Source organism: Austrofundulus limnaeus, unplaced genomic scaffold, assembly GCF_001266775.1.
Source record: "Austrofundulus limnaeus strain Quisiro unplaced genomic scaffold, Austrofundulus_limnaeus-1.0 Scaffold752, whole genome shotgun sequence".
Taxonomy (NCBI): Eukaryota; Metazoa; Chordata; class Actinopteri; order Cyprinodontiformes; family Rivulidae; genus Austrofundulus; species Austrofundulus limnaeus.
In genome coordinates this window covers 80,755-106,560 of record NW_013953154.1, presented here as the reverse complement: position 1 = coordinate 106,560, position 25,806 = coordinate 80,755, and the positions used below count along the sequence as shown (strand labels likewise).

At 41.1% G+C, this 25,806-nt stretch overlaps 1 protein-coding gene across 1 annotated transcript in view; it reads right to left on the bottom strand.

Moving 5' to 3' along the window:
• The window catches only part of pou6f2 (POU class 6 homeobox 2), a 58,224-nt gene that overhangs the window by 16,610 nt on the left and 15,808 nt on the right, over positions 1-25,806 (bottom strand). The window contains exons 4-5 of the mRNA XM_014028359.1: positions 22,126-22,345; positions 5,662-5,966 (exon numbers count right to left, since the gene is read on the bottom strand). Of these exons, the coding sequence (XP_013883813.1) occupies positions 5,662-5,966; positions 22,126-22,345 (525 nt within the window). The remainder of the gene's footprint in view (positions 1-5,661; positions 5,967-22,125; positions 22,346-25,806) is intronic.

Sequence of the window (25,806 nt, the reverse complement as noted above, 5' to 3'; positions counted from 1 at the left end):
GTGTGTGAGTGTGTGTGTGTGGGGGGTACGCTCTGCCATGAGGAAGTTCGGCTTAAAGACACGTCCCAGGGGCATTTCTGGTCCCTAAAGGCGTTTCTGGTCCCCACCTGTCGTTTTCCTCCTCTGTATAGCTTCCTAAAAACACTGCAGGATTTCTCAAACATGCATGAATGAGTCTAAGCAAGGCTTTGGGCATGTTTTTTGATGAGTATAACATTATAACATGATATAAAARGCAAAAAAAGTTGATTTTACATGATATCGCCCCTTTAAAAGTAATACAGCAAACTTTTCTAAGTCAMTTAAATATTTTCCCACATATGTACCTCATTGGTTAGATTGTTTTAATCAATGTTATCTTTTGGAATCACCACACATGAAAGATTTTTTAAAAGCACATTAAAAAAATCAACTCATAAAATATTATATTGTAATGATGTCACTCAGGCACTCCTCCAAGTCCGACCACAGACTGTTAATTTTTGAGGCATGAAACAGATAATGGACTCTTTCCTCTCAACGTAAGTGATGCCATTTCCATTGACAAGCCGCAGGATGAGCCAATGTGCCTACTTCTGAGCATGTCATTTTAATTTTGATTTAATATCACACCGAAGGATGACGGCCCGTTACGCTAAATTGAATGAAGACCGAGCTGATCTGGAAAAATCAATTAATCGGCATGTGGGGCTCATTTGCTGCACGTGTTATTATAATGGGAGAAACACCCACCGCCCATAAAAAAAAGACATTTGCAGCAAATTGAATGGAGGTGATATTAACAGTCACTGACACGAGTAAAAGTGCACTGCAGCGGAGTGTTTGACAGAGCCTCAACTGGAGACAAAGGTAGCAGAGATGGGTCTGAGATTTGAGGAGGACGATGAAGACAACAAGAGGAGGAGGAGAGAGGGGAAGGTGGTAAAGAGGCGAGGAGGAGCAGGCCTCTGAAAGGCCGTTGTGGTTGGCAGCAGCTGACCTTGGTGACGATGGGTTTTCACCAGAGGCTTCTAATGAAGGCTGATTGCCGGGGAACAGTGAGGGAGCCACGGGAAAGAGAGGAGACTGAGGAGGGTGGGGTGGCGAGGGAGGAGGGCAGGGAGAAAGAAAAGGATTGAGGAGAGACTTAGGTAATTGCAGCACTTGCGGATTGAGGCCCCGCAGTCCTGTGATGTCGGGGTGCAGTGGGGAAGAAGAGAGATGTCTGTGGACACTTTGGTGGTAAATTGTGGAGCACAGGGATAGGAGGCAGCCCCCTAGGCTGCAATTACCCCTGTGAGTGTGTGGATTGAGAGTGGACAGGCCCGGTGTGAGGCTTTGACAGCGATCAAGGAGACAACTGTGAAGAGGGGAGAGACAGACAGCAGGGGCCTGACAGACAAGGAAGACAGGGCGCCTCCACCTCTGCCAGGCCCCCAAAACCTAACCAGATACCTCACCAAGGTCAGGGGACAGAAGTGAACACATACCACACTGGTGACAAGACAAGTACAGCAGAGCTGCAGACAATTCAGCTTCTGAAAGAATAATGTAGAAAAAAAGAGCAATAAAAGCAACTAATTAGATCAGAGGGAAAACGAGGGATTGTGGGGTTTCACTGGATGGTGCAGCAGGGTCGTGGGGGGGGGGGGTGTGTATGGCATACACACTGGAATAAGAGATTTCATAGGCTGGCCTAAGCTTCACACTGCCATGGATCAGTATGTACTGCCTCCCCTTTCCCTGCCTGAGCTGATGTAACTCAGTGGAGTGGCAAATTACACCAGACCTACAGCTGTAGCCCGACATTATGATTAATTTGATCAGTAATTTCTCCTGTTTTTCATTTTAATCGCCGCGACCATTCTGCTGTGGCAGGTCTTTCAGATCTAATTAAGATCAATTCCGGTGTAACAGACTTGGCACGCATTTCCCCCCCGTCAAATCCCTGAGCTCTCCGGGCGTGGAGAAAACCCGCAGCTCTAATCAATCAACTTCCAGCAAAATTCAGCGGGCTCCTGCAATCAGCCCATTAACGCACTTAAGCAAATTTCATAATCCCCCCCCTTCTTCCCCTGCTCCCCCTTCGCACGTCTATTTGTCATCACTTTGGTGGCTATTTCAGATAGCTGCATTCTGCATCCAGTGGTTTCGCACATGCTAAGGAGCAGACAGAGTATGGGAGGCACAGAAAGGTTAATTCTTCTTCCATTTAAGCAAATTAGCTGCAGTAATCTTAGAATTAGCTATTGATTCAAGGTGACGGGATCTGTTGTGTAAGATTTGTACTCTAACAGGGATTTTAATGAGCAAGCTAATGAATTTTGTCACCCAAATTAAAACCAGAAAAAGCACAAGGGACGTAATGAATGCTCGGGATTTCCTCTGCACGAGTTTACAAAAAGACTATCACATAGCTCCCATGAGAAGGGAATTACAATGATACATTAATTGGAACATAATGAGTGTTTGTCTCTAAGCAGCTTGGCATTATGTTTGCAGCAAATAGATGAATGGCTGAATGATTCTGCTTGTCTGGATAATGACAGCAAGAAAAAAAAAAGGGTGTTATCTGTCTAATGCTCATTGTATTATGGTAATTAGGACTCCACTTTAGAGCAGAAACCAGGCCCTCTGGGTGAAATGTGAGAACATCACAAACGCTCTCCTGTGTCTTTAATTACAACAGTCAAAAAGGCTGAGACACAATCCATGTCTGCTTCTAACTGAACCTCGGATCAGAGAGGCTATTTGATTTCAAAACTTCTGTGATTCAGCCAATGAGGAGCGGAGTTATTGTCATACTAAAAACCCAATCACAAGCCCAAACTCTAGGAGAAAACGGAGCAGCTGTTTAAATCCTATTTTAGCCTTGAGAGGGTGCTGGGGCCATGGCCTGTCCTTGAAGGAGCCCCTCGCCTGGGTGACACGCACTTTGACAACCTCAGCAGTGACCCAAAGAAACTAAACCTTTTACCAGCATTCTGCCTTCCATGCACAAACACACACAACCCCACTCTGTAATCCTATTTGATGAGGCAATATCCTAATGATGTCTATTTGTCCTCTTAAAGGAGGTCATCATAATCACCTGCAGTCTTTCTTATAAAAATAGACAATTTATATAAAGGAGACGATCGCAGGCGATATTAAAGCTGTGAGCATGTCCAGAAATAACAGTACACATCTGGTGTTTGTAAGAGGAACTTATTATTAGTTCTTTGAAAACTTACCCAATGGAATGATTTGATTAAATGGTATCAGATTTTTCAGGTGTTTGAGCGTAATCTTAATGTGCTAATTTGTTTTTTGGTCAGTTTCTTTTGTATTCACAGCCAGGCTGGATGGTGTGTTTAGTGCGATGTAGCGGTTAGCCTTTGAAACCCATTAAATCCAAAGGCTGTTTTTCCTGCTGAGTCTCACCAGGCCGTGACAGGGCCGGAGAGGGCTGCAAGGGGAAACAAATAGCCCAACTCATCCTGGCCATAAAGAAGCTCACACCACAACCCAATAAGGGTCTGACGCTGATGAATGTGACCAGGGACAGAAAGGCGACCCTGGCCGGTTTCCACCAGAAATGAAACCACAGGGATATAAAATAGGTTATTATGGTCACACAGTGACAGGCAGACGCACAGAAGGGCAGAGATGGATGGACAGACAAAGTGACTAAAAAGGAGGTTGAGTAGGAASAGCAGCAAAAATTAGGGGACTGATTACGCCTGGAAAGCCTAAAGATAGATAACCTCAGGAACGACAGGAGGAGGAGGTGTATCACATGCATTCGTTGTGCGGTTTGCTGTGTTTGAATGGATTAAAGCTTTATTGACATGATGCATATTCCAACAGCTCCACATAAACACAGAGGAGATGCTAGCCTTCATTTTTACATAAGCATTTCATGTATCTGTGCCAACAACAACAAAACTCAAGTACGTGTGTATGGGAGCACTGCAGCTGGCCAGATAATAGCCCCAARAAGGAAACTACTCAAATGATCTTACAGGCTTCGGACGTTTATTTTTCTTATGAACAACACAGCCAGGTCTTGCAATTAAAGTCAACAAAAATACCTAGGTTTCTTTGTGTTTGTGATGCCAATCTAAGACTATGAATACAAAAACATCATTACTGCTCTAAGTAAGATGTTTATTTTGAGAGCTTTGAAGGAAATTTTGTGACTAATTAAATGAATTTTGGATACAGTCTTGTATTTTACACTTTGCAATCACTGCAGTCATGTGATTTGAACAGAGAAAGAGAGTCAAGTCTCCATGTGTCCGCCCCCAGGAGTGTGACCAGAAAGTTTGGCTTTAGATGTATGGAAGACTTTGGAAGGGGAGTTTCATCTTCTCTTTTTAGTGCAGCCGGCAACAGACGCCGGCCTGTAAGAGGGCTGTTAATGTTATGATTCTGACAAGATCCAAGGCCTGAGTTGACAGAGATGATTTTTTTTCTTTAATAAAGATTTTTAGAATAGAATCAAACTTGGTTTTCTTTAAACTTATTCTGACTTCCAATTCTGAACACGTTTTTCTTACAGCTTTATGAACTGTACAGTGGCGGCATAAAGAAGGTTTGAACTTTTATAAATGTAAATTACCAGGGGCGGTCCTAGGGGCGGGGCCACAGGGGCGTTGGCCCCAGATGAAATCTGATTGGCCCCCTGAAGCGCCCCTGTCCTGTCACTCATCGGTCCTTTGCCCAAGAGCGATGATGTTGGGTGAAGTTCCATGTTCAAACACTACAGGCACTGAGTCAAATAGGAAAGTTGTACAGTACAGATGTCGTCTTCTCTTCTTAAAGGGGCAATATCATTTAAAATCAACTTTTTTGAGTTTTATATCATGTTATAAGGTTATACTCACATAAAAAAACATGCCCAAAGCCTTGCTCTGACTCATTCATGCATGTTTGAGAAATCCTGCAGCGTTTTTAGGAAGCCATGCTGAGTTGCAAAACGACAGCTGGGGACCAGAAACGCCTTTTGGTACCAGAAACGCCCCTGGGACGTGTCTTTAAGCCGAACTTCCTCATGGCYGAGCGCACCCCCTCCCCCCACACCCCGCCCATAACTCCTGCGGGTGAAATTGAAAGTGAAACCTACTGTCTGKTGAGCTCTTAACATTATTTCTCTCTCAGTGAAGCTCTTTRCAGATTAAAAATACCTTTGAGGAAATGTATTTTCAGATGCCAAGTAAACTGCATCATAGCGCACGCGCACCCCCGTGCGCGTATAGTATTTAAATAWATGCCTGAGAAACACATAATATTGGCCCTTTAAGATTTAAACAGTCCTGCAGGAAAAGTCGTTCAACTGACAAACAATGGCTGGATTTTCTTACATGCTGCGTGCTTGAGAGTATTTGATCTATGTACAGTAAAAATACATGTAAAACTTGTAAGGAGAACATATGTGCAAGATTTTTTTTAAATCACATTACAAGTGTTTGAACATGTGTGACTGGTTAAATGTATACATCTTACCAAAATTAGAGATTTGTGTACAAAGATGTTAAATAAATAAGTGGCCCCTCTGAGAATATTGTGGCCCTTTGATGGCCCCTTATTCAGAAAAATTCTAGATCTGCCACTGAATGTAAATTTTTCTACACATCAGTCAACGGTTCAGAAACAGCATCACGCTGGATCTGTGTGACACACCTGAGATTGTGGACTCACCGGCAGAGGCATGGGAGGGGTGACAGGGGAGGGAAGGCTGCGGGCCGGCGACTGGTTGGGCCGATGCGGCGGGGACTGCTGCGGCTGTCCCGAGGTGGAGGAGCAAGTGGAACCTGGAGATGGCACGGAGGTCTGCTGCTGACTGGGTGGGGTTATGTGGTGTTGGGATGGCAGCTGGTTCTGGGTGTGGGAATGGGTTTGTTGCTGATGATGATGGTGCTGCTGCTGCTGCTGGTTGTGGTGGTGCTGCTGCATTTGCTGGAGCTGCTGCAGGTGCTGGAGCTGGGAGCTCAGTGATGAGGTAGCTGTGGATGAAAGAGCAGAAGGTTGATTTTTTTGTCAGACCTTCACTCTCACACATATGGAACAACGAACAGAAGTAAGCTGGTGAGTGACAACCTGACAACAAGTGTTTTAGCACATAAAAAGGAAGCCCTCATTATTTGAAAAATATTCTAACACTTACGACAGGAAACACATGCACACATGGAGGTGTGGACAGCATAAGGTAAACAGTGAGAGACACATGTAAATTGCATGGAGTCACAACAAGGTCCTTCAGGGTTTTTAGGCTGCCTGATAGAGTCAGTGAATTTAATTTAGCAAGTTGGAGGACAAAGCTATCCAGCCTGACTGAAAAAACTGCTCTCTCTGGAGCTAAAAGTGATCATTGTTACTTGGAGAATGACAGAATCTTTGCTTTAATGGCTTAAAATCTCATAAGAAAGACACATCCATCTTCTCAGGAAGCGATCAGAAATAAGCCCATTAACTAATTGAATCCAATAATGGCATGCCATTAGAAACTCATTTCTTCATTTAAATGCTTTTAATATTTTACTCAGATAAAAAAAAAACTGTTAGCACTCAACACCTAATGTCTATAAAAAGCCAGAAAGAACATCTACATGTAAAATACAATAAAAAAAAAAAACCTTGGTGACCATGTTCTTCAACCTCAATGTCATTTTTTGGTGCAGGCAATCAGAAACATCTCAATGTAAAGTTGGCAGAATTAAAAAAAACTGAAACAAATTTTGTGTTTAAATGTCAAAACAATGCTATTCACAAAAAAACATGGCTGATGCTTAAAACTTCAGTTATTAATTCATAAAAGATTGTGCAAAAATAAAAGCTGCTAATCCGATGTGACCTCCATGCCTATTTTCAAAATAAAATTGCATAAATTTCCCAATGAGTTTGTTTTAGTTTGTTTAGCAAATAAGTTTACCCAGTGACTTTTAAATAACACATTAAACTAAAACATCATAACAAAACAACTGAATCAGTTTGTCCTTTTACCATTTAAATATGGCATAATTCATATTATAATAAATTAATCATGGTTTCTGTACATTCTAAGAAAATACAATCTTTAAGAAAAACAGAAATAATTTATTTTATCTCAACTTTATCTGCACCAAATACAGAAAATCTTTTTTCTCTTTTCACAACTTTTGTTAGAATCCCTTAAAGAATCGTCATCATTATTATTATTTTAAATCATATTTCTAGTAATAAATTAAAGCAAAAATGCAGAGCAATATCAGTGTCAATGTACAAAAGTCTAAAAATTTAAATCTCTGTTTATCTTGGTGAAAAAAGGGATTTGTTTTACAAAATTTACTGAAACAAAAATAAAAGAGAATCTGCCAAAATTAACATAAAAAATAATCAAATACTTTTTTTAACATATCACTGCTAGATTTAAAATATTGTTTAAAAGATGACAAAGGTATCTACAATAAAACTTTTGTGACATTCCTTTATTATAATGTCAAGAAGGATTTAATTCAGTTTATTATCAAAGTAAAAGTACCACACCCCTRACACAGTGGCTACTAGAGACAGACACTAGCTCCCCCATGACCCAGAAAAGGAAAAATGGGTAAAAAATAAAACAGATGYATGAATAGTCAAATAAYAACTGAACAACAGYCCATCGTTGGGAAAAAGTACTTGTGAACATTTATTGATAAAGCAGCCCTGTAACTGTGAACAGTGAATAGACATGCTTGCATACATACAGAATCAATGTACTTAAATAATTTAAGCAAGCTTGTCTCATAAAAGATGAATAAAACATCAGAGCAGACAAGTCTTTGATTAGTGGGGTCACTTCTGCTCCACGACAGGCGGGGAATGAGCATTTGATGAAGATCAGATCAACCTCTTCTTTTTCCTCACTCTGCAGCTCAGCCAAAGGAAGCCGGCATCTCTTGGCCAGTAAACAGCGCACTTTTATATTTCTCCTACATCCTGACACATTGACACCTCTCTCACACCCCCACCATGAATTATATATTAACTGTGCAAACGGCAAGAGTCCAATTCTCACTTGAAATGTTGGGGCAAGTTGTCTTGCCATGGCTCCGATAACCCTGACAGGACCGGCTCTTTTTTTTCTTCCCTTCACAACCTCACAATGACAAAAATGTTGAACCCCATTTAAAGATGGAATAAAAGGCAGCGAAGATGGAGAAAACAAAAGGGGGTAAAATGAGATTTCTGTCAAAAAATTATTGAAACCAGATGGAGATCAAAGCCGATTGAAGAATTTCCTCCGGCACCAACCATTACGCTGAGGAACAAGAGGCACAACAAAAGAATATGAGGCAAAAGAAAACAAATACAGAGGGAATATGGAAGAAGCCCCATGTGGCCTTATTATAAGGGCTACACTGCAGGTAACTATATTCTTTAACAGCAGTGCTTTATAAATTCTGTCATCTTGTTAAGACTGTCAGGACCACTGACCCTCCATTCCCTTCTAACTGGGCAACTGGCATTCTGAGGCTCATTCTTTTAACCACAGTTGTCTGATTGCTCTGGTTGAGCACATAATCCAAACAGCTTGTCTCAGCTAATTGTTTGTGCTCCTTCCTCCAGCAGACACAGGGCTGAGGATGAGAGCGGGAGCTACACTTATGATGGAGAGAGGGCAGGAGGGTGCTGTGTTCCTATACTGCTCATTATATCTCCCCCTGCCTCTTTGCTGCCTTTCTTATTCACTAGTACTCGTCTACGGCAATGCAAGCGCTGCTCCCACTTAGTCATCATGCCGGAGGGGTGGAGGAGCGAGCGACTCTCCTGCACTGTTGCCACAACTTGTCATACTTAATGTTTATAATGAGGAACGAGCTCGACCGAGTTGCTAAACGATCAGATACATCCTAACCTGTGGCATTTTCTGCTTCATTTAAATACTTACCAAGAGTAATCGGAGTCTGCGTCATGTCAGCACTCAAGTGTAAGGTCTTCATTCTCTCTGCTCTGAGAAACTTTTGCCATATCTCTTTCCGAGCCCATTAATTTTTTTCTGTAGTGCGACAGAAGAAATCAACTGTTATCTTTGACTGTCCCGTCCCCAGGTTCTAAAGTGCTGGAGGATGAGAAAAGACTGATCGTCAGAGGTCGAAAAGCTAGGTCATAGCTGGCTTGTTTGTCAGACAAAATACTATTTTTGTTTCCTGTGCAGCTGAGGAGTGAGGCGGGATGGTGGGAGGGCTCTCCCATTACTAGCGCTATCTCAGTATTTGTGCCGACCCCCTCCCTGTACAGTACTTTTTTCCTCCAGGGTTCATTCAAGCTTGGCTTCTTTTCCTCACAGTGCACAACACAGTGTTTACAATTTACTTTTGAGTCATACTTTACTTTGTTGGTGGGTGTGCATATTTGAGCACTAATGTAGACAGTGCAAAACCACAAAATAACAAAGAGAATTGCATTTATGTCTACTAATGCCACATCTTTGTATTGACTTAACTTTTAAGCAAGAACTATGTATACGTCGCTTTACATTTCACAACAGATAGTCATGGTGTATTTAACTCAAAATGCCAAGTTCCAGGGTAGACTTTYGTCATCTTTGACCTCYAARACTGCKGTTTGGAATGTTACRCAGCATGCGATGATGCAACAAAAAMTCCTGAATGTAGRAGTTTGTCTGGTATTTGATCGCTCCAAAAGTAGACAACACTCCATCACTCACTGACCTCAACTGGCTACCACAATAAAACTCAAGACAGTGAAGCTTGTCTAAAGAGGAAATTCAGCATCTCCACTCAGGTACTGTATCTACAACTCTAAAGGTTCAGGCTCCATCTTGAATGATTTTAAGAATGCCACTTGCGTCTGTGTGTTTTCTTGAGATACCACAATTGTTGAACTACAATAATAAAACAAGAAAGCACATGCTGTCAGAGTAAGGGTTTGTTATAGCCTTTTATTTTATTTTTTTTTACCTTCAATAACCTCTCGAAGACTCATATTTTCAGGGAGCACTTCCTCTCATTTCCATACAACACTTCTGTACCTCTTCCATCGGTACCATCATTTAATTTTAAACTGAACACCACTGCCAGGGCTCTCCTCGGATGTAACTTGAATATTTTCACTTGTGATTTGTACTTCTGACTAAAACTGTTCATACATTCATTTTCCATAACAATATCTTCTGTTCAAGGTCATATTGAAGGGCTGGAGCCTTTTCCAGTTTTCACACAGTGAGTAAAYCCATTGTGTCTATCAAACGGCCAACATTAACACAAATGACACAGACGACATGCAAGGTCATATACTCAATTTAGATTCACCAATCACCTAACAGGCTTGTGRTTAGAAAGTAATCACTGGATGCATGTCTACAACTGATTAACTTGACTTGATCAAACTCAAAATGGCCACCACCYCTAATCAACAATYGCTGACACAAAAATGGCYGTAACGCAGTCAGTTTGACAAACATTGAGCTACAATACGATGTGGTAGTAGCTGAGAGTACTCTCAAGGTAAATGGCTACACATCTCAACATAAGATGATCTTAGTTGAACACTCTGACAGGAAAGGTGGCAGGTGATATGAATTCCTTCATAAAATGCAAGGCTGTAAATTATTGATGTTTTTAAAAGTGTGGAACACCACGTGATCTAACACACACACACACACACATTCAGAAATGCAAGGCCTTTAATTTATATTTTTGTCTCTCTAAAAAGTAAGAGCTAAATGTTAACCAATACTGTAGTCCTTGGAGGAGGTTCATCCGTAGCTGGTATGAAGGCTCAAAGTAATTACATCTATCCAAAAATACTTTGACTTTCACTCCTTCAACACATATTCACCCTTTATTCCATAACCTACAAAAGAAGGTGAAGATGATCTTCTCATGTCGAAGGAATCTGAGCTACCTGGGTGTCAGCAAATGAAAGCATGGTTCAAAAACCTTGAAAAAAATGTACTAGTTTCTGGGTATGAATACAATCTTGAGATTTTTCTTATACATATGTACGCATGCACACTGCTTTTCTTTAAAGTAAAAGGTTACTGATTTTAAAGTAATCTTTATTTTTGCTGTTAACGCCCATCATATACAGCAAAAATATATTATTTAACCAAAAACATCAAAATGTATTTTCAAAAACCTCATGCTGCCTATAAAAGACTGGATAAAATATTATTAGCAATGGAAGCATCATTTCAAAAAGCTGTTTTGTAGATTATGAGCCACTCAGAGGCTGTAGAAGAGGCTGTTGGGAGTCAAAAAGATAATCCGGCATYACCCACCCTGTATTTTTAGGGGCTGTCCAGATCTAAACACAGCTCTCATTCCCTAATGAAAGAGGTGAGAGGGGACAAACAAGCTCCCCATTACTGCTCTGCCTCACGTTCTGCTGTGGAGTCCATAAAGTGGTGTCTCAATTGCCTTTTCAGTGAGTCACAGTGATAATTACTCCACTAGAGATAAGGAGATTTAGACTCTGTGAGATCTGGTAWTTATGAAGTTGGTCAAAGGAAGGTCATTTTTTACTCTCTGGATTAGATTGGAGCTATATCCCTCATCTGTGTATATTGATGAAGGGAAAATCATTGTCTCGGCACTCATTTCCATTGTTCAATGTTAGCTGTTATTACAATAGGTCACTGTGTCACTCTGAAGAGCTGTGGATGGAAATAAACTGATCATTCAGTCACTTATTTTGATCACATTTATATGCAATCAAACYCAAAAGAAACACATTAACCAACAAAGACAAACAAATTTCAATTAATTTCTAAAACTGTTGGCTGTCAGTGCAAAAAATACTAAATTAACTGATTCATCAATAGATTTTAAAGGAAATAAAAGTAAGTAGGTGTATGATTACCAAAAATAAAAGTAGCATTTTTGCAATATTATAATAATATATAATAGTACAGTTATGATGTTTTTGTTTAGGTAAAAAAGGAGAAAAGTTCAAAAATCTGTAACAGCCTACAGTTATTATAATTTAACTTTATTCTAAATAATTATAATAGTTACTGTTTTCACAAAACAAATATAAAGAGCAAAAAGTACAGTATAGTTCACTTTTGAGTCTAAAAAATAAATACTAAGTTGCATGAAGTTAGTAAAGATRCCACTCGGTTTCAAGCTTCATACGCTCATGCGGTATGGATTATGACCAAAAGAATYAGATCCCTGATACAAATTAAATMAYCTTCCTTTGTGGGGTGTCRGGGCTCAGCCTTAGAGACAAGATGAGGAACTCGGAGTAGAGCCAATGCTCCTCRGCATCAAATGAAATCAGTTGAGGAGGTTTAAGCATCTGATTAAGATGGACGCCAGGCATGTCCCATTGGAGAGAGACATTGGTGCAGATCCAGAACTCTGGCCTGGGTACACCTCAGGATCCCCCATGAGGAGCCAAAGAGAGACGCTGGGGTGAAGGATGTCTGGGTTTCTCTCCTGGACCTGGGGCCTCTGCGATCCAACCACAAATAAGCAGCAGAAGATGAGAGCTGCTCATTATTAAGAATGTATGTTTGGAAATATGAAGCTATATTCCCAGTTAAGGTGGACTTCATGATTTTTGTTTACAACAAAGAACATCTATTTGTGGTTGAACAGCACTCAGATTAAAGAAATGGAYAATAAAATCCCGCCTCAGCAATGGTCAGAATAAACAGAAAACGAAATGTTAAATGAATAAAAACATTACACAGAGCCACAGCAGGCAATTTCAGTCCACTTGCAGAAGGAGTTCAGCGACTACATAAAATATATATATTTATATATTTACATAGGCAGCTAAGGTTTGAATGGAGTCAGAGCCACAAGATTTTAGAGAGTAAACTGCATCGCTTGTAGGGATCCAGAGATAATGCGTTCACTTTGTGATACAGGGCAATATCAAGCAGCGTTGTTGAATTCTCACTCTGGGGGAAACATTTCAAAGAATCAAATCCTCTCCATGGAGTTGTTACACATACAAGAAAATCTCTGTGTACTTGATAATGTTGCCCTTTCGGTGTTGCTTACGCTTTGTTATTGATTCCCAAAGTGTGGTCTTGGAACTTCTGGGGGTGGAGGGGTGGGGTCTAACAAAATTCCAGGGGGTCCCAAGCAAACTGAGACCCAGTTTTTTTTTCATTTTCTCCTTTTTTAAGAAAGGAACTTGTAAACACGTTTTTGTTTCTGCCTTTTTAAGTCTGTGACTGCAAGTAAAGTGAAAACAGACTGTTAATTTCTTTTACTTCATTCTAACCTGAGCTTAATAAACATTTTRCCCCTCTTTGTAACAAAATTTTACCAGATGATGGTTTGGAAGCATTTAATATTTGATTAAACATTTTGTAAATTAACCCGAAAAAGTTTCAACATTCAGAAAAACCTGCAGATCTGAGGGAAGCACTTTTAAAATTTAAATTATCGGGACAAACTTGAATATATTTCCAGTTTTTCTGACACGTCCCACTCTCATTTCAAARACAGCTGTTCACTAACACTCTCCAATCCTAGGGAACCCAGTGAGGGGGGTACGTTGCTTTTGTCCTTCAGAGTCCAGAGGGTGTTGGACCCCCTTCCTCCATGTGCCTGGCAGGACAGCCTGGGTTATTACAGWGTGTTCATGGTCCCATCATGTGTCGTCAGACCAAAGCGGAGGCCGCGAGTAAAAGCCTCATGCAAAATTTATGTTCATGCGGCTGTTTCAGTGGGTGGAAAAATCAATATTGCGAGCCTGATGCACGGAGATGACTGAGTGCTCTCTGACTGACAGTAAAAGCTGAGAGAGATTGAGCGGCTACATTTACCGTGCTAGYAACGGAGCGGCGCAGAGTTGCCCTAATAGTCTAGTTCAGTTTAAATTTGAATTTCATCGTGGATTATTTTCGTAGCAACTTGGATATTGAGGAGCTGAAGAATTACACCATTAGATAAAAAAGGAGCAAAAGAGCACTAAGCAAGCTTGTCTTGAAGTCATCTAAAACGCATCTTGAATTGTGGCTTCTGAGCAGCTACAGTGTTGTATAATATGGTGTTATTAGGCCTTCCCCTTCCTTCCCTTCTTACACAGATATACAATGATTGTAGAATAATCAAAAGACAATGTGGGTTTGAGAGGGACATCACAGGGCTTTTGTTCTGCGCTGCTTCGCTTACATATGCTTTTGATAACGTGCCACACACCCACAATGCAATTGGGGAGGAATGTGAGAAGAGTGCAAAAGAAAAGCGAGAAAAAGAAAGTCAGTGGGATGAAATAACCCCAAACAATGGGATTTGCTTTCCATTCTTCTGCCTCCATCTTCTGCCTTTAATTATTCCCTTTGGTTGTCTGAGGGAGCGTGTAAGCACTTTCACACAGCACAACATGCCCAGCAGCACAACACTGTCTGCCTTAGTGATGTGGAGACTTCTGAGTGACACTGAGCCTCTTGTGATTATTAATGCTGTTTAATACAACACAGAGCAGCCACTACGACTGAGGGGAAAAACAGATTTCACAATGCATATGCATTCAAATGTGCATGAAATTATGTACTACATGAGCGCTGCAGAGTCCTCTGCAATAAAAAAAACAAAACAACGTGTACACCTCAAAAAGTAGGGTAATTTTGTAGACAAAACAAAGACAATGTGTAAGTCCACTGTGTTTTCATACACAGTGTTTAATGGACCCTCAGCTGATCCTGGTGGGATTCTTTGTGCCGGTTTAGTAGTTTCTTCCTGAATCGCATATGAGATATTTGAGAGCCTAGAACGATGTATGATGAATGAAGTAGCATGCTACTTATACGCTTATCGTGCTCACTGACTAGCAACAGGTTCAGCAAAGGGCAGCGGCAGTAAATGAAATTCCGCACCGGGACAATATATCATCAAAAGAAATGTATGCACCCGAAAGTTACAAGCCTTCTTCAGATGCGGACAAGGTGCCTGTCGGGGCTGGTGGCGGTGGGGGTGGAGAGGATAGTGAGAGAAAAAAGGGGGAGAAGTGGGAGATTTTTTTGGGGGGGGGGGGGGGGGTAGCTGAATGGGTTAGAAGGGAAGCACGAGGGAGCAGCAGATTTTGTTGAATCAGTCCTATTTTCATACTGGATGGTCTGTGTCTTTTAACCATTTCACTGCAGCTGGAAAATGAAAGTACCAGGGATAATTTCACAGTGAGAGCCCACTGAACAAAACCCCCCACGGTCTGTGGAAAAAGGTGCTAAGTCTACTTTGTCATTGTGAATTACGGCGGTATAATTCAGGAAGCGGCCTTGTGGATGAGCGAGAGAGAGAGAGAGAGAGAGAGAGAGAGAGAGAGAGAGAGAGAGAGAGAGAAGAAAATGTGTTGAGATAAAAGCAAGAAAAGCTATCCAAGCCTTCTAAGTAAGGGTTTCTTCTGATCTGTAAGTAACAGATACCTCTCTCCAAACACGCTGTCCTGTACGTGATGCCACAGGATCCATCTGTGATGTGTCTGCAGTTAGTCCAGAAATAGCACCCACGGGACCTGCACGCTCCTCGGGCCTCCTGCGGGACCTTTTAAGCTGCACTGATACTGATAAAAGCCCCCACAAATCTGGCTCCCAGAAACCTCTGCCATTAATTAAGGTAATTAGGCTCTGGTCAGCAATTAGTAACCGCAGAGAGCTTTTAGCAGCAGCTAAGACGTCCCCACTGGTGAGGGGTTTGGTTCCACACCATCTGCTGACAAATGTCACCACAGACTCTTTGGTTTCACATGCAGGGAACTGGAGAGCTTTGTTTAAAAATGACCTCTGTGTGATCCAAGCTGCCTCCMAGACCCCCGCAGCTTCTCTGCTGCTGCGGGATCACAGCGTTTGTTCTTTGCYTTTCTTTGCTTCTTTTCTTTCAAACACGAAAAGAGTGAGCTCAATGAAAATCCATAAATGTTGTACAGAGCCAGAGTGGGAAAAAAAGGAAACATTCACCGCACCAAATATCGAACAAAATTAAAACATCTGGGCTGTGTAAGAAGTATTGATTAGAGTGTAATGCTACATTGACTTGCTTGTATTAATAAGACCATTATGGATCCACATCGACAATGTGTTCGTTTTTATTATAATGCTTTAAATTGCCTTTTTTAATTATAATGCTTTAAATTGCCTTTTTTAAAAGAATGTGCAAGTAGAAATATAGTGATGATAAAATATTTATTTATATAACCTGGAGGGTGATTTCTTTATTTGCGTTTCAGGGTACCACATCTGTGATAAATACAGCAAAGTATGAACAAAAACAAAGAACTGCGGAATAAATATGAGAAACATTCAGAAACAAATGTGGCCTTTATGTTAATATCAAAACACAGCAGCCTGTGTGTTTGAGAAATGTGAGGTATAAGGTGCTTTAAGTAGAACAGGCTGATAAAAATAGGCTGAATACACACATTCAACCTCAGCTGACAGATCATGCAATAACTCACATTACCTAAGAAAACGAAATAAAGAATGCCGCTGTGCTGCTTTACACAATTCCACATTTGAAAGCAGTTGGTGATAACACCATTTTCATTCCAGTTCAGTCCCATAAAATTACCATTAACATTACAACTCATGCAGAACACAGATAAATGTAAAATGTCACCCAGTTCTGTCAGGCAGGAATTCCAGTTCCACAAGATTACCATCTCTGTCTGCCTTCTCCCACTGCACCTTGTTCTAATATTTCATTTACAATATTTCATAAGTTCATTTTCCCCCTACTGACCATGTAAATCACAAATCAATTTTCATTTAAAATGCTTGACTACAGATTGTAGCTGAAAGCTTCTGGATTGTGGCTCGGCAATCTTGCAGACCTTTAGCAAATCTTTCGGAAACAGTGTGGCCGGAAAAGGAAAGCAAAAAGTGAGATGTAATTTTGACAAAACAACTCTGGGGTCAAGCGGTCAAGGCATTTACTGCAACCACTTTAGAAGCCCTGAAATATCATGGAAACAACACACTGATATGTGTTGTAATCTCTACAGCATTCAATATCCCTCATTTGCTGAACCTCGGTCATTGACTTGCCTACTGAACAATAAAATAGCTCATAATGAAAAGATAAACTTTATTGATTATGCATAATTGTGAGAATTCTCGATCAATACCTGCAATCTACTGTTTATCCTAAATACCAAATATCTTAATAAAGGATATAGAGGATGTGTGTAGTCAATTAACTTTTATTAAAGGGGTTGGGGTATTATGGGTTTTCCAGGCACACAGTTCAATTCTATACCACAATAAAAACTATGTTCCCTTCKGTTGTAATGAAAATGCTGAATGTATCAAAAATTTAATTGACTTTGCATCCTAGCCAGTCTTAACACCTTGAAATTGGCCTCTGCCTCTTTAAGATCCTCCTGCCATTTCAGACGCTCCCACTTTCAGCACATCTTCACAACAATGTTTTGTGGGGGGGGGGTGCGCTCTGTGGGGACGGAGCTCGGCTGCAGACTGAACTCCAGGGAGGAGATTTGTGTATGTAGGCGGGGCTTTGTACTAGCAAGCGGTTAGGCAGCTTCACATGACTACCACAGGAGAGTCAAGCATACACGAATAAYTCAAAGCAACACTCTGGGTATGTTTTTGAGGAGGTAATGACATTATAACATGAAAGCGCAAAAAAGTAAATTTTGAATAATTACTCCTCRCCCTTTAAAAARGAAGATAAACTAATCCAACWCRSTGAATATGCAGTAAATGCTGAGCTGCAAAGCCTACACTAAAGGACTGAAGTAAATATTACTACAAGCAAGCAATTAACTGTTTATTAGAGGCTGACTTTCAAATCTAACGCTAATTCAGGAACAATCTTTTTTTCATGCATTCTTGCTATTTGTCACTTTAAATTCTTTAAAATAAAAGCACTACACTTGCTGTTCACAGAGTGCAGAAAGGCAATGTATGATGCACGACACTGTCCTGTACAGCGGGCAGCAGGTTTGTAAAAAAGTCTTCCTTGGTGTTTACAAGTGGTCACAGATGTCAGGGTTTGCAGAGGAGCAGCAGAAACAGCCACATCTGATTAACAACATTATTGTTTTCTTCCACAGCGCCACAGAACCTCTTTCATTCCTGCCTGTTTTAAGCCGTGGTAGTGTGTTGTCACTGCTGTGCTGCTGCCATCCAAAGAAACAAACAAGGCGAGTCAGGAGGTTAAGACAAAGAGCACTTTTGTTTCTTACCTAYAAGACATAACAATGTCTGGGGACACGTATTAAAAAAAGTCACRCACAGTGTATCTGAATATACATTTGTTACTGTTATTTTTGCACAATTATAACAAGTAACCTGAATTCTGAGCACATTATTAGCATGTCTGCAACAAGTAAAACAGCAGGAGGTAAAATTTACTTACATCTCAGCTTCAAAACAGACATGAGAGCATGAATCAGTCTCARGGGAATGTGAGTGTTCATGTGTGCATGTACAGTAAACCCGAGCTTGTAAATTTAGGCTTTTGATCCTTACCCTCCTAATACTCTGTGCTTTTTTTTTTATCATTAGTTGACTTTTTTCCCCTTCCTTTTTTTCCCCTTATCTGTCACGACAGCGCTAACCCCACACATTTCCAAGCTGCTTATTGAAGACAAACAATAAACCACTGGCAGATATCAATGGCAGAGATGAGAAAGCGGGTGCCATATCTGCTGGGACTGCCTGGCGAACCTGCCTCTGCCMGAGCTTCATCTCCAGCAGCAGCTCTCACTCTCAATTATTTGGCTGCTGTCACAACAAATCAATCAAATTACCGCTCCAGGACTGTGTGCAGCTGCTCCTATTGCACCGCTAGTTGCATTAGCTTTGAAATGTATGAGGTCTACATTTTATCACTGTTATTTATTTAATGCAGCTCTCTCCCCTGCGAGTCATCGTACAACCACAGCGAGCTTAAATCATTAAAGGACGACGTGGAACGCATACAGCTTGAGAACGCTTCAAATTAAACAGCGATAAGTGAAGAGGGATGGCCTGGATTGTTTTATGATGACRGATGTTGAGGTGAGAAACTGTGAACTGCTTGTGCCCACAAATGACAGCTTTTTTTCTTACAATGAACTSAAACGTACACACAGCAGTGTGGCAGTAACAAGTCTAATAAGGATMTTGGATATACTTTAGTTCAGATGATGTAATGAGTAAAGGAACACGGTGGGGTTGTCACAGCACACAAAGGTTAAGTCTGCGGCCTGGCCCCGGTGAGCTTCTTTTAAAGGGAGCAGCAGTCAGCTGAGGCAGAAGCGATCTGGGCTGACATGTCTAACTAGTGTGGAAACATTTGGCTCTTCCCCCAGGAGGCCACCCTTTGGAGGTGTAATGAACAGAGCGATTTCCCTAATTTGTATTATGCCAAAACCCCCAAAAGCGGCGAACGACACCGCTGAGTGTTTTCGTCAAGARGAGAGACGCGCCTCTGATTGGCATCGACACGCAGTCTCATTACAGCAGGTGAGTGGGATGCCGACCTTCATGAGTGCTGTTTTGTGTTTCCTGTGGACGAGAACAGAGGAACAATCCTCTCGCCTCGCCATTAGAACACGGCTCTCTGATGTGATGCGCCGCTTGGCTTTCTGCTCTGAGCAAATAAGKTGGGATGTGCTTATTAATACGCAAGAGCTCCAGTAAAGCTGCTCCTTGAAATACCTTTGAGTGAGTCACGGAGGGAAGAAGTAGACAGATGACTTTGTTCTGCTTCCTCCCATTGAGCATTACATGTACAGTTCTTTGATACAGCTAGTGTTACAAGTATGGTAATCACACTTTGCTTGTTATAATATCAAGGTAAACGAAACCCCATTTAAAATGCAACAGAATCGCAGCACAGCGGCTGAGAACAAACATCTACAAATGTTTTGTCTGTATGTCATTCATACTTAAACCTGATTTTATAACAAAAATCAAATGTGATTTTTTTTAGTTCTCATCCGCCATCATATTTACAGACCTCTGGCATGACCCAACCTAGTTTTGCCTTTGTGAAGTCAGCTAGAATTCGGTACGCTCTGTCACAAAAGATAACTTTCCCCCTTGTTTAGTTTCATTGGGAATTTGTTTTTACTGCATGTTTGCAGGCATAAATCATTCTGACAAATAACCAGTTACACTGGTGCCTGTGTTTACTGAGTCTGCCACAAGATGCTGCTCGGTTTTATTTAAACAACTGCTCCAACTTTGTAGCACAACCCCATTACAGTGATAGTTATTCATCACAGTCTGAGAGGGCTGCTCTCCTAAAGCTCGCAGAAGACCAGCGGGTTCCCTTCTGACGACATCGCCTCTCACAGAACCGAGTTTGATACGAGCGATTATGTTTTATCATCAAAATGATTTTGTCGACTTTTGATTTTTTTCATTTCCACTCATCAAAGCTTAATGTAAAAARACAAAACACAAGAATATTTTTAGTCTGTAATCCTTAATTTGATGATTGTAAGTGAGATGAAATYTCCTCGTTGATTGTACAAAGTGAAATTAGAAGTTTGAAGACTAGAACTACATCATTTAAAACACGCCATTCCACCTCCTCAAAAACGCCCGTTCAAGGAGACAAACAGCCCTATTAGTTGGACATTATCTGCCTCATTACATTTAAACACATACACCGGCTTGGCTCCTCCCTGTGTCTTATTGCTGAGCTTCACCTCTGTCTGATCCGACACTAATTAGCTAGCAGTGAACGCTGTAAAGCACAGTCGCTCCGAAGGTTGTGAAACGAGCCGACTGCTCCCTGGCGACAGCGCAGCACCATATTATATGTGTGATTAATCAGGCCTGGAGCGGCTGAGGGAAAGAGGGGGAGTGAGGGGGGGACACCAGGGCAGAGGCCAGAGCTGCAGTTGTCTGACAGAGYTGCTGTGCCAGCAGGCCTCATTCAGTGGAGCTGTGATCAGCTCAGACAGGGGAGAGTGAAGGAGCGCCTGATGGCCAGAGGGCCCCGGACACAGTCAAGACATTTAGCTTCACCCGTGACTTGTGTCACTTTCTCTCCACGGAGGTCCCTTCAATGCATCCCCCTCAGATAAGAGGACGTGCAAACAGGCAGTCTGTCAGTCCACTCTCTTAAAAAAAAAAAGATCTGCCACAGAAGCATTTCTCCATGAGTTTTTTTTATTTCCKTCCCTTCTCTCTCTCTTGGTTGGAACATTTCATCAGCACACTGGATTCAGTCAGTCCTCTGGTTTGTTCGACACTGGACAACGTGAATGACTGAGAGGTGTTTGTTTTGGAGTTCTGACACTCTTGACAATGTGTTTGTCGATCCATTCATCAGATCACTGAAGCCTCTGGGTTGTTCCTCGCGCACCAGAAGGAAGCTCTGTTGACGTGCGAGTCAGACGAGCCTGCTGGGCCCATTATCGTCCGTTGCTGACGGACACATTGAAGGGCTTGCTGGATAGATGCGGGTTTATTAAAAGCTCTGCCCACAGCAATGGCTGCTGTTATTTATGCATGTTTGTGTCCATTAGGCTTCTACCTCCACATTTCCTCACTGAGGGCAACTACTCATCCATTTCCCCTCTTGATAGGAGCATTCCCTGCACTTTGTGCTGCACTGGCATTATTGTAATCGGCATCCCCCCCAAAAAACCCACACTGCTTTACAATTTTTTACATTAGTGTGGCTCTCTCATTTAAGATTTATGAACGGTAGTTTCCCCATCCATCCTTCAATCTAATGGTATAAAAGAGACAATGTTTTAAACATTAAAATGAAAACCATTTACAACTATGATCAAAAGAGAACACTTGGGCATTAAAGTTTAAAAAGAAAGGATAAGTACAGCCATGTGGATGGACAGATTAGGTGGAAAAAAGACAAAAAAGTGAAGTACAGTGCACTCTTATGCACAGGCAAGAGGCATAAAGTGCTTTTGCGCTGCACTGCAAAACGTTGACCTGTAATTAATACGGTGGTTCCTCTGGGCAATTTGAGGATAGCTGCTTTTTGGGATACAAATCTCTGAAGGATTCTTACCTGGTCAGGACCCCTGTTAAGCAATTTATGTTGAAGGAAAAAACATTTTATGTRAGAAAATGAATGTAAAACTCACAGGAAACAACATTTGTCGTGTATTATAGTTCTTGATMATGTTTGCTCAATAAAGCATGGAAAATACAGAAAATTCATCATTTTGCAACAACAGAATTTTTTTTTTTTAGTGGCTATYTTTTCTTTTTCCTGAGACATGACACCTCACCTTGCAGGTTCTGTAGGGGGAGCGTCATGAGGCCCCCTGCAGCGGCGGCAGCCACCAGGCTCTGGATGTTGGCTGTGGGCAGGGAGAGCACCAGGCCCTGCTGCCCACCGAGGTGTCCGCCTGTGTTGAAGGGGATGAGGATGGGCTGGTTCATGCCTGGCGCCGCCCCGGACATCACGCCACCCACCGCGTTAGCCAGTTGTTGGGCCACCAGGAGAGACTGGGGAGGAACGCACAAATAAAGACACACAAACACGTAGCTTCAGTTATAGAAACATCAATGATTCGTGTCTCTATAAAATGTGTGAAAACGAATCTAGCAGGTCAGTTCTGTATCATGTCAAATATTCTAATTACTGTCTACAAAGTAAAATATGACTCAGGTTCTAAAACTTTATTTCTATTCATACAATAATCCTTTAAAAGATAATTTTAGTTAAATTAATCACGATTAAATCTTAAATCCAGGATTTTGCAGAAGGTAATGCACTCTGTACTTGAAAATAAGAGCTAACTGCATGTCCTGAGCTGCAGATGTGTGCATTTGTATAACGGATTTCAACATCTGTGAAGATTTTTGGACTATTAATACTGAAAGTTTTTTTAGTTTCCATTATTAGTTCAATAAAATGAGCTCGGAACACATAAAAATTTAAATCATATACAGCAAAAATGCAGAAAGATGCAGGGAATAAAATTTCTTAAAACTGTTATTATCTATTGGTGATTTTCCTTTGTAAATTTATCTGTAATAACATAATGAAAAGAACGAAAAGTCTCAGAAGTTATTTAAGATTTTACTTGTTTCATCTGAAAAACACAAAAAGGAATCAAAACATCCAGAAGAAGACTGGACTATAAAAATGTATCCAAAGATGCTCGTTTGAAACTTTCAAAGCAGATGTTTCTAAACTTTGTGAAGAATCAGCTTTGAACAGATGTGGCTGAGAAGCTGCTGTGTCAAACAGTCAAAACAAAAACTCCAGCTTTGTAAGAGAGATGAGCGTTTCTCTTTCACAGATAACTGGTTCAGGTTTGTCCCACTCTTTGAATTACTGACAACCAGGAATAATGCACTTAAAAGTCAGAATCCTTTTCCAGTTGAAGCAGTATTTTTCTGTTCACTCATCTTATCTTGGTTTTATTTGTTTGTTGAGTGGTGCAGGCATAGAACAAATAAAAAGAATCACTTAAAGGTTTTTCTCATACAAAAAGTCTTTTAAAATGTCTCATTTAAATCATTTTTTGTTTTTTATTTTGAACCAGTGGTGCAGAGGTTTTACTCTGGCTGAAACCTGTATAATAGCACAGGAATGACTTTTATAAGTTATTCTAATTTTCTATACTACATTTTTTCTATACATCAAAATTGCGTATTCAAGAAACCTTAGAAAGTAGATACTAAAGGCATTCAAAACTAGAACAAATTCACAAATCAAAATGTAAAGATAGATTTGAATTGTTTAAAAATAAATAAATGAAAGCGTTATGTCAGCTTGTGCCACGTCCCCAGTGAAACAAGCTGCTTTAGACGTTTCTGCAAACGCCTGGTTGCACTGCGCCGACCCCTCCACTGTGACTAAAGTTCCCGAGACTTTAACTCTGATTGTCAGCTATGTGCTTCTTTTTGCACTGTGTGTCTGCAGAACAGGCTGACTGGTAAGAAGAGCCCACCTAACTCTGAYGCCCGGTGCTCCTATGGGTGACAACCCTGTCACTATGATAATGCTGTACAGTGCAGGGGGCCTGCACCTGCACCTGCTTCAACATGCATGTGATCATGGACACATCTCAGGCAAACAATACCAGAAAAAGAAAAGAAGTAATTTTACATTGTTACAAAGAGGTGAACGTCCCAAACACTGTAAAGGATTCCTCCTTCAACATTTGCTTTGATATACAGCAGTGCACAACAAACGTCACTGAAGCATCTGAGAGCATTCATAATGACATCTGCCATTAAATTTAAATAAACAAATTAATTATTTGGCAGCTCAAAAATCCTCAAAGGACACTAACACATTGCGACGTGCTTGATAGCTGCAAGTGACACATTTGTAATCTTTCTCTCTCTTTTTTTTTGCCTACATTTAATCTCAAATAGGAGCAGCGAACAATCAAAAGAACTCTTCAAACATTTCATCTCTGAATCAAACAAAATGAGACTGCCCGTCTTGACAGTAAAGACAGCCTAACATAGAAGAGAATACCATTAAAAGACAATCCTACAATTATGAGATGAAGTCTTGATTTATTCATTATTACAGACAGCTTTGGAGAAGCAGACAGCTGCCAAGAAAAGTACAGTGAAGATCTTTGCGAAGCTTTTGCTGTTTAGTCACCGTGCTTATGAGATGAGAGAACAGCTAATGTGCAAATTCAAAACCTGAGAACAAACATAATTAGTTTTGTTGGAGCATTTGTTGAGGTATTGCTTAGCTACAAGCAGCACACTTTCTGCCCTTTAGCCTGTAACTCTCTGCCCTCTTCTCCTTAAAGCTGCTGTACAATGCTTGGCAGAGCTGACAGCTAAGTGCTGAGAAGTGGTCTCCTAGGGGCCACACAGAGCCGCAGACTGGGTTAGTGTTGAGCTTTGGAAGAGGAAGCAGCCCCACTCTGGACTGGATGTTGTACCCTGCCTCTCTGCTCATCAGGGGAGAATAGGCCCCTCTATCTGCTTGGCAGCTCTGGCACTGAGAAATTGCCCATAATCACACAGATAGCAGACTTTTGTCATCCTAACTGCAATTGGGAAACAGAAAGAAGGTAGATTCATGTTGGGTAAACTACCATCAGATAATGGTTGTTCGAACAATATCCGGCTCTGGGGCGAGAATCTATCAAAACATATTGATCCTGGAACAAGAGAATTGGGTATGGCATGCGGAGCGCTTTTGTTTCTGAAAAGTGTTAGCTTCACAGAGACTGTACTGACAGCATTAATATATTAGATGGTGACTGTTGAGAGCCGCCTGCTGAGGCTCAGACTGTAACCGCWGCTTGCTTCAGCTGCTTTTCCTCAAGTTTTTTTTCTTTTATCTATTATCAAAACAGAATCTTTGACCAGGTTTGTGTAACCACAAAACCATATATTTTTTATACTAAACAGAGGATTTGCTCTTTTAACCAAATTTCTCACCCTTTCAGCCTGCCCCACTAAGCTCAGCAGCCCTCCTGTTGCCTCGTGTTTCCCCTTTTTGTCTGTCCAGATGAAGACTGACTGTCATTGAGTAACACAGAGTGCAGGGAGAATGGCCTTATTAAAGAGGGTGGAGGAAACCTGATGCTTTGGCAGAGCGCGCATGWGTGTGTGTTGAGCGGTGACATTGAGCAGCACTAATGAGATAGATGTTCATTAAACATCACTGAGGCACCAGGCCAATAAATCCAATCAGATAGGACAATGCCTGATTAAGCTATTAACAAGGCTGCAGGCTCGGGCTCTCTGCTGCCCTGCTTGTTTTGACAGAGACTGGATTGTCAGCTCATTAGTGCCACAACTCAATTACATTTGAGGGTGATGTATGATGGCGAAATATTTTAGCATTTCACATTTTAGCATTCACTGATGATATTTATGAATCTCACTCCCAGCATGCACTGAAATGTGGATGTAAGGAGACCAAAACACATTTTTCTCTATTAAAAGGATCCGTGATTAGTTGTAACATTAGACTTTAT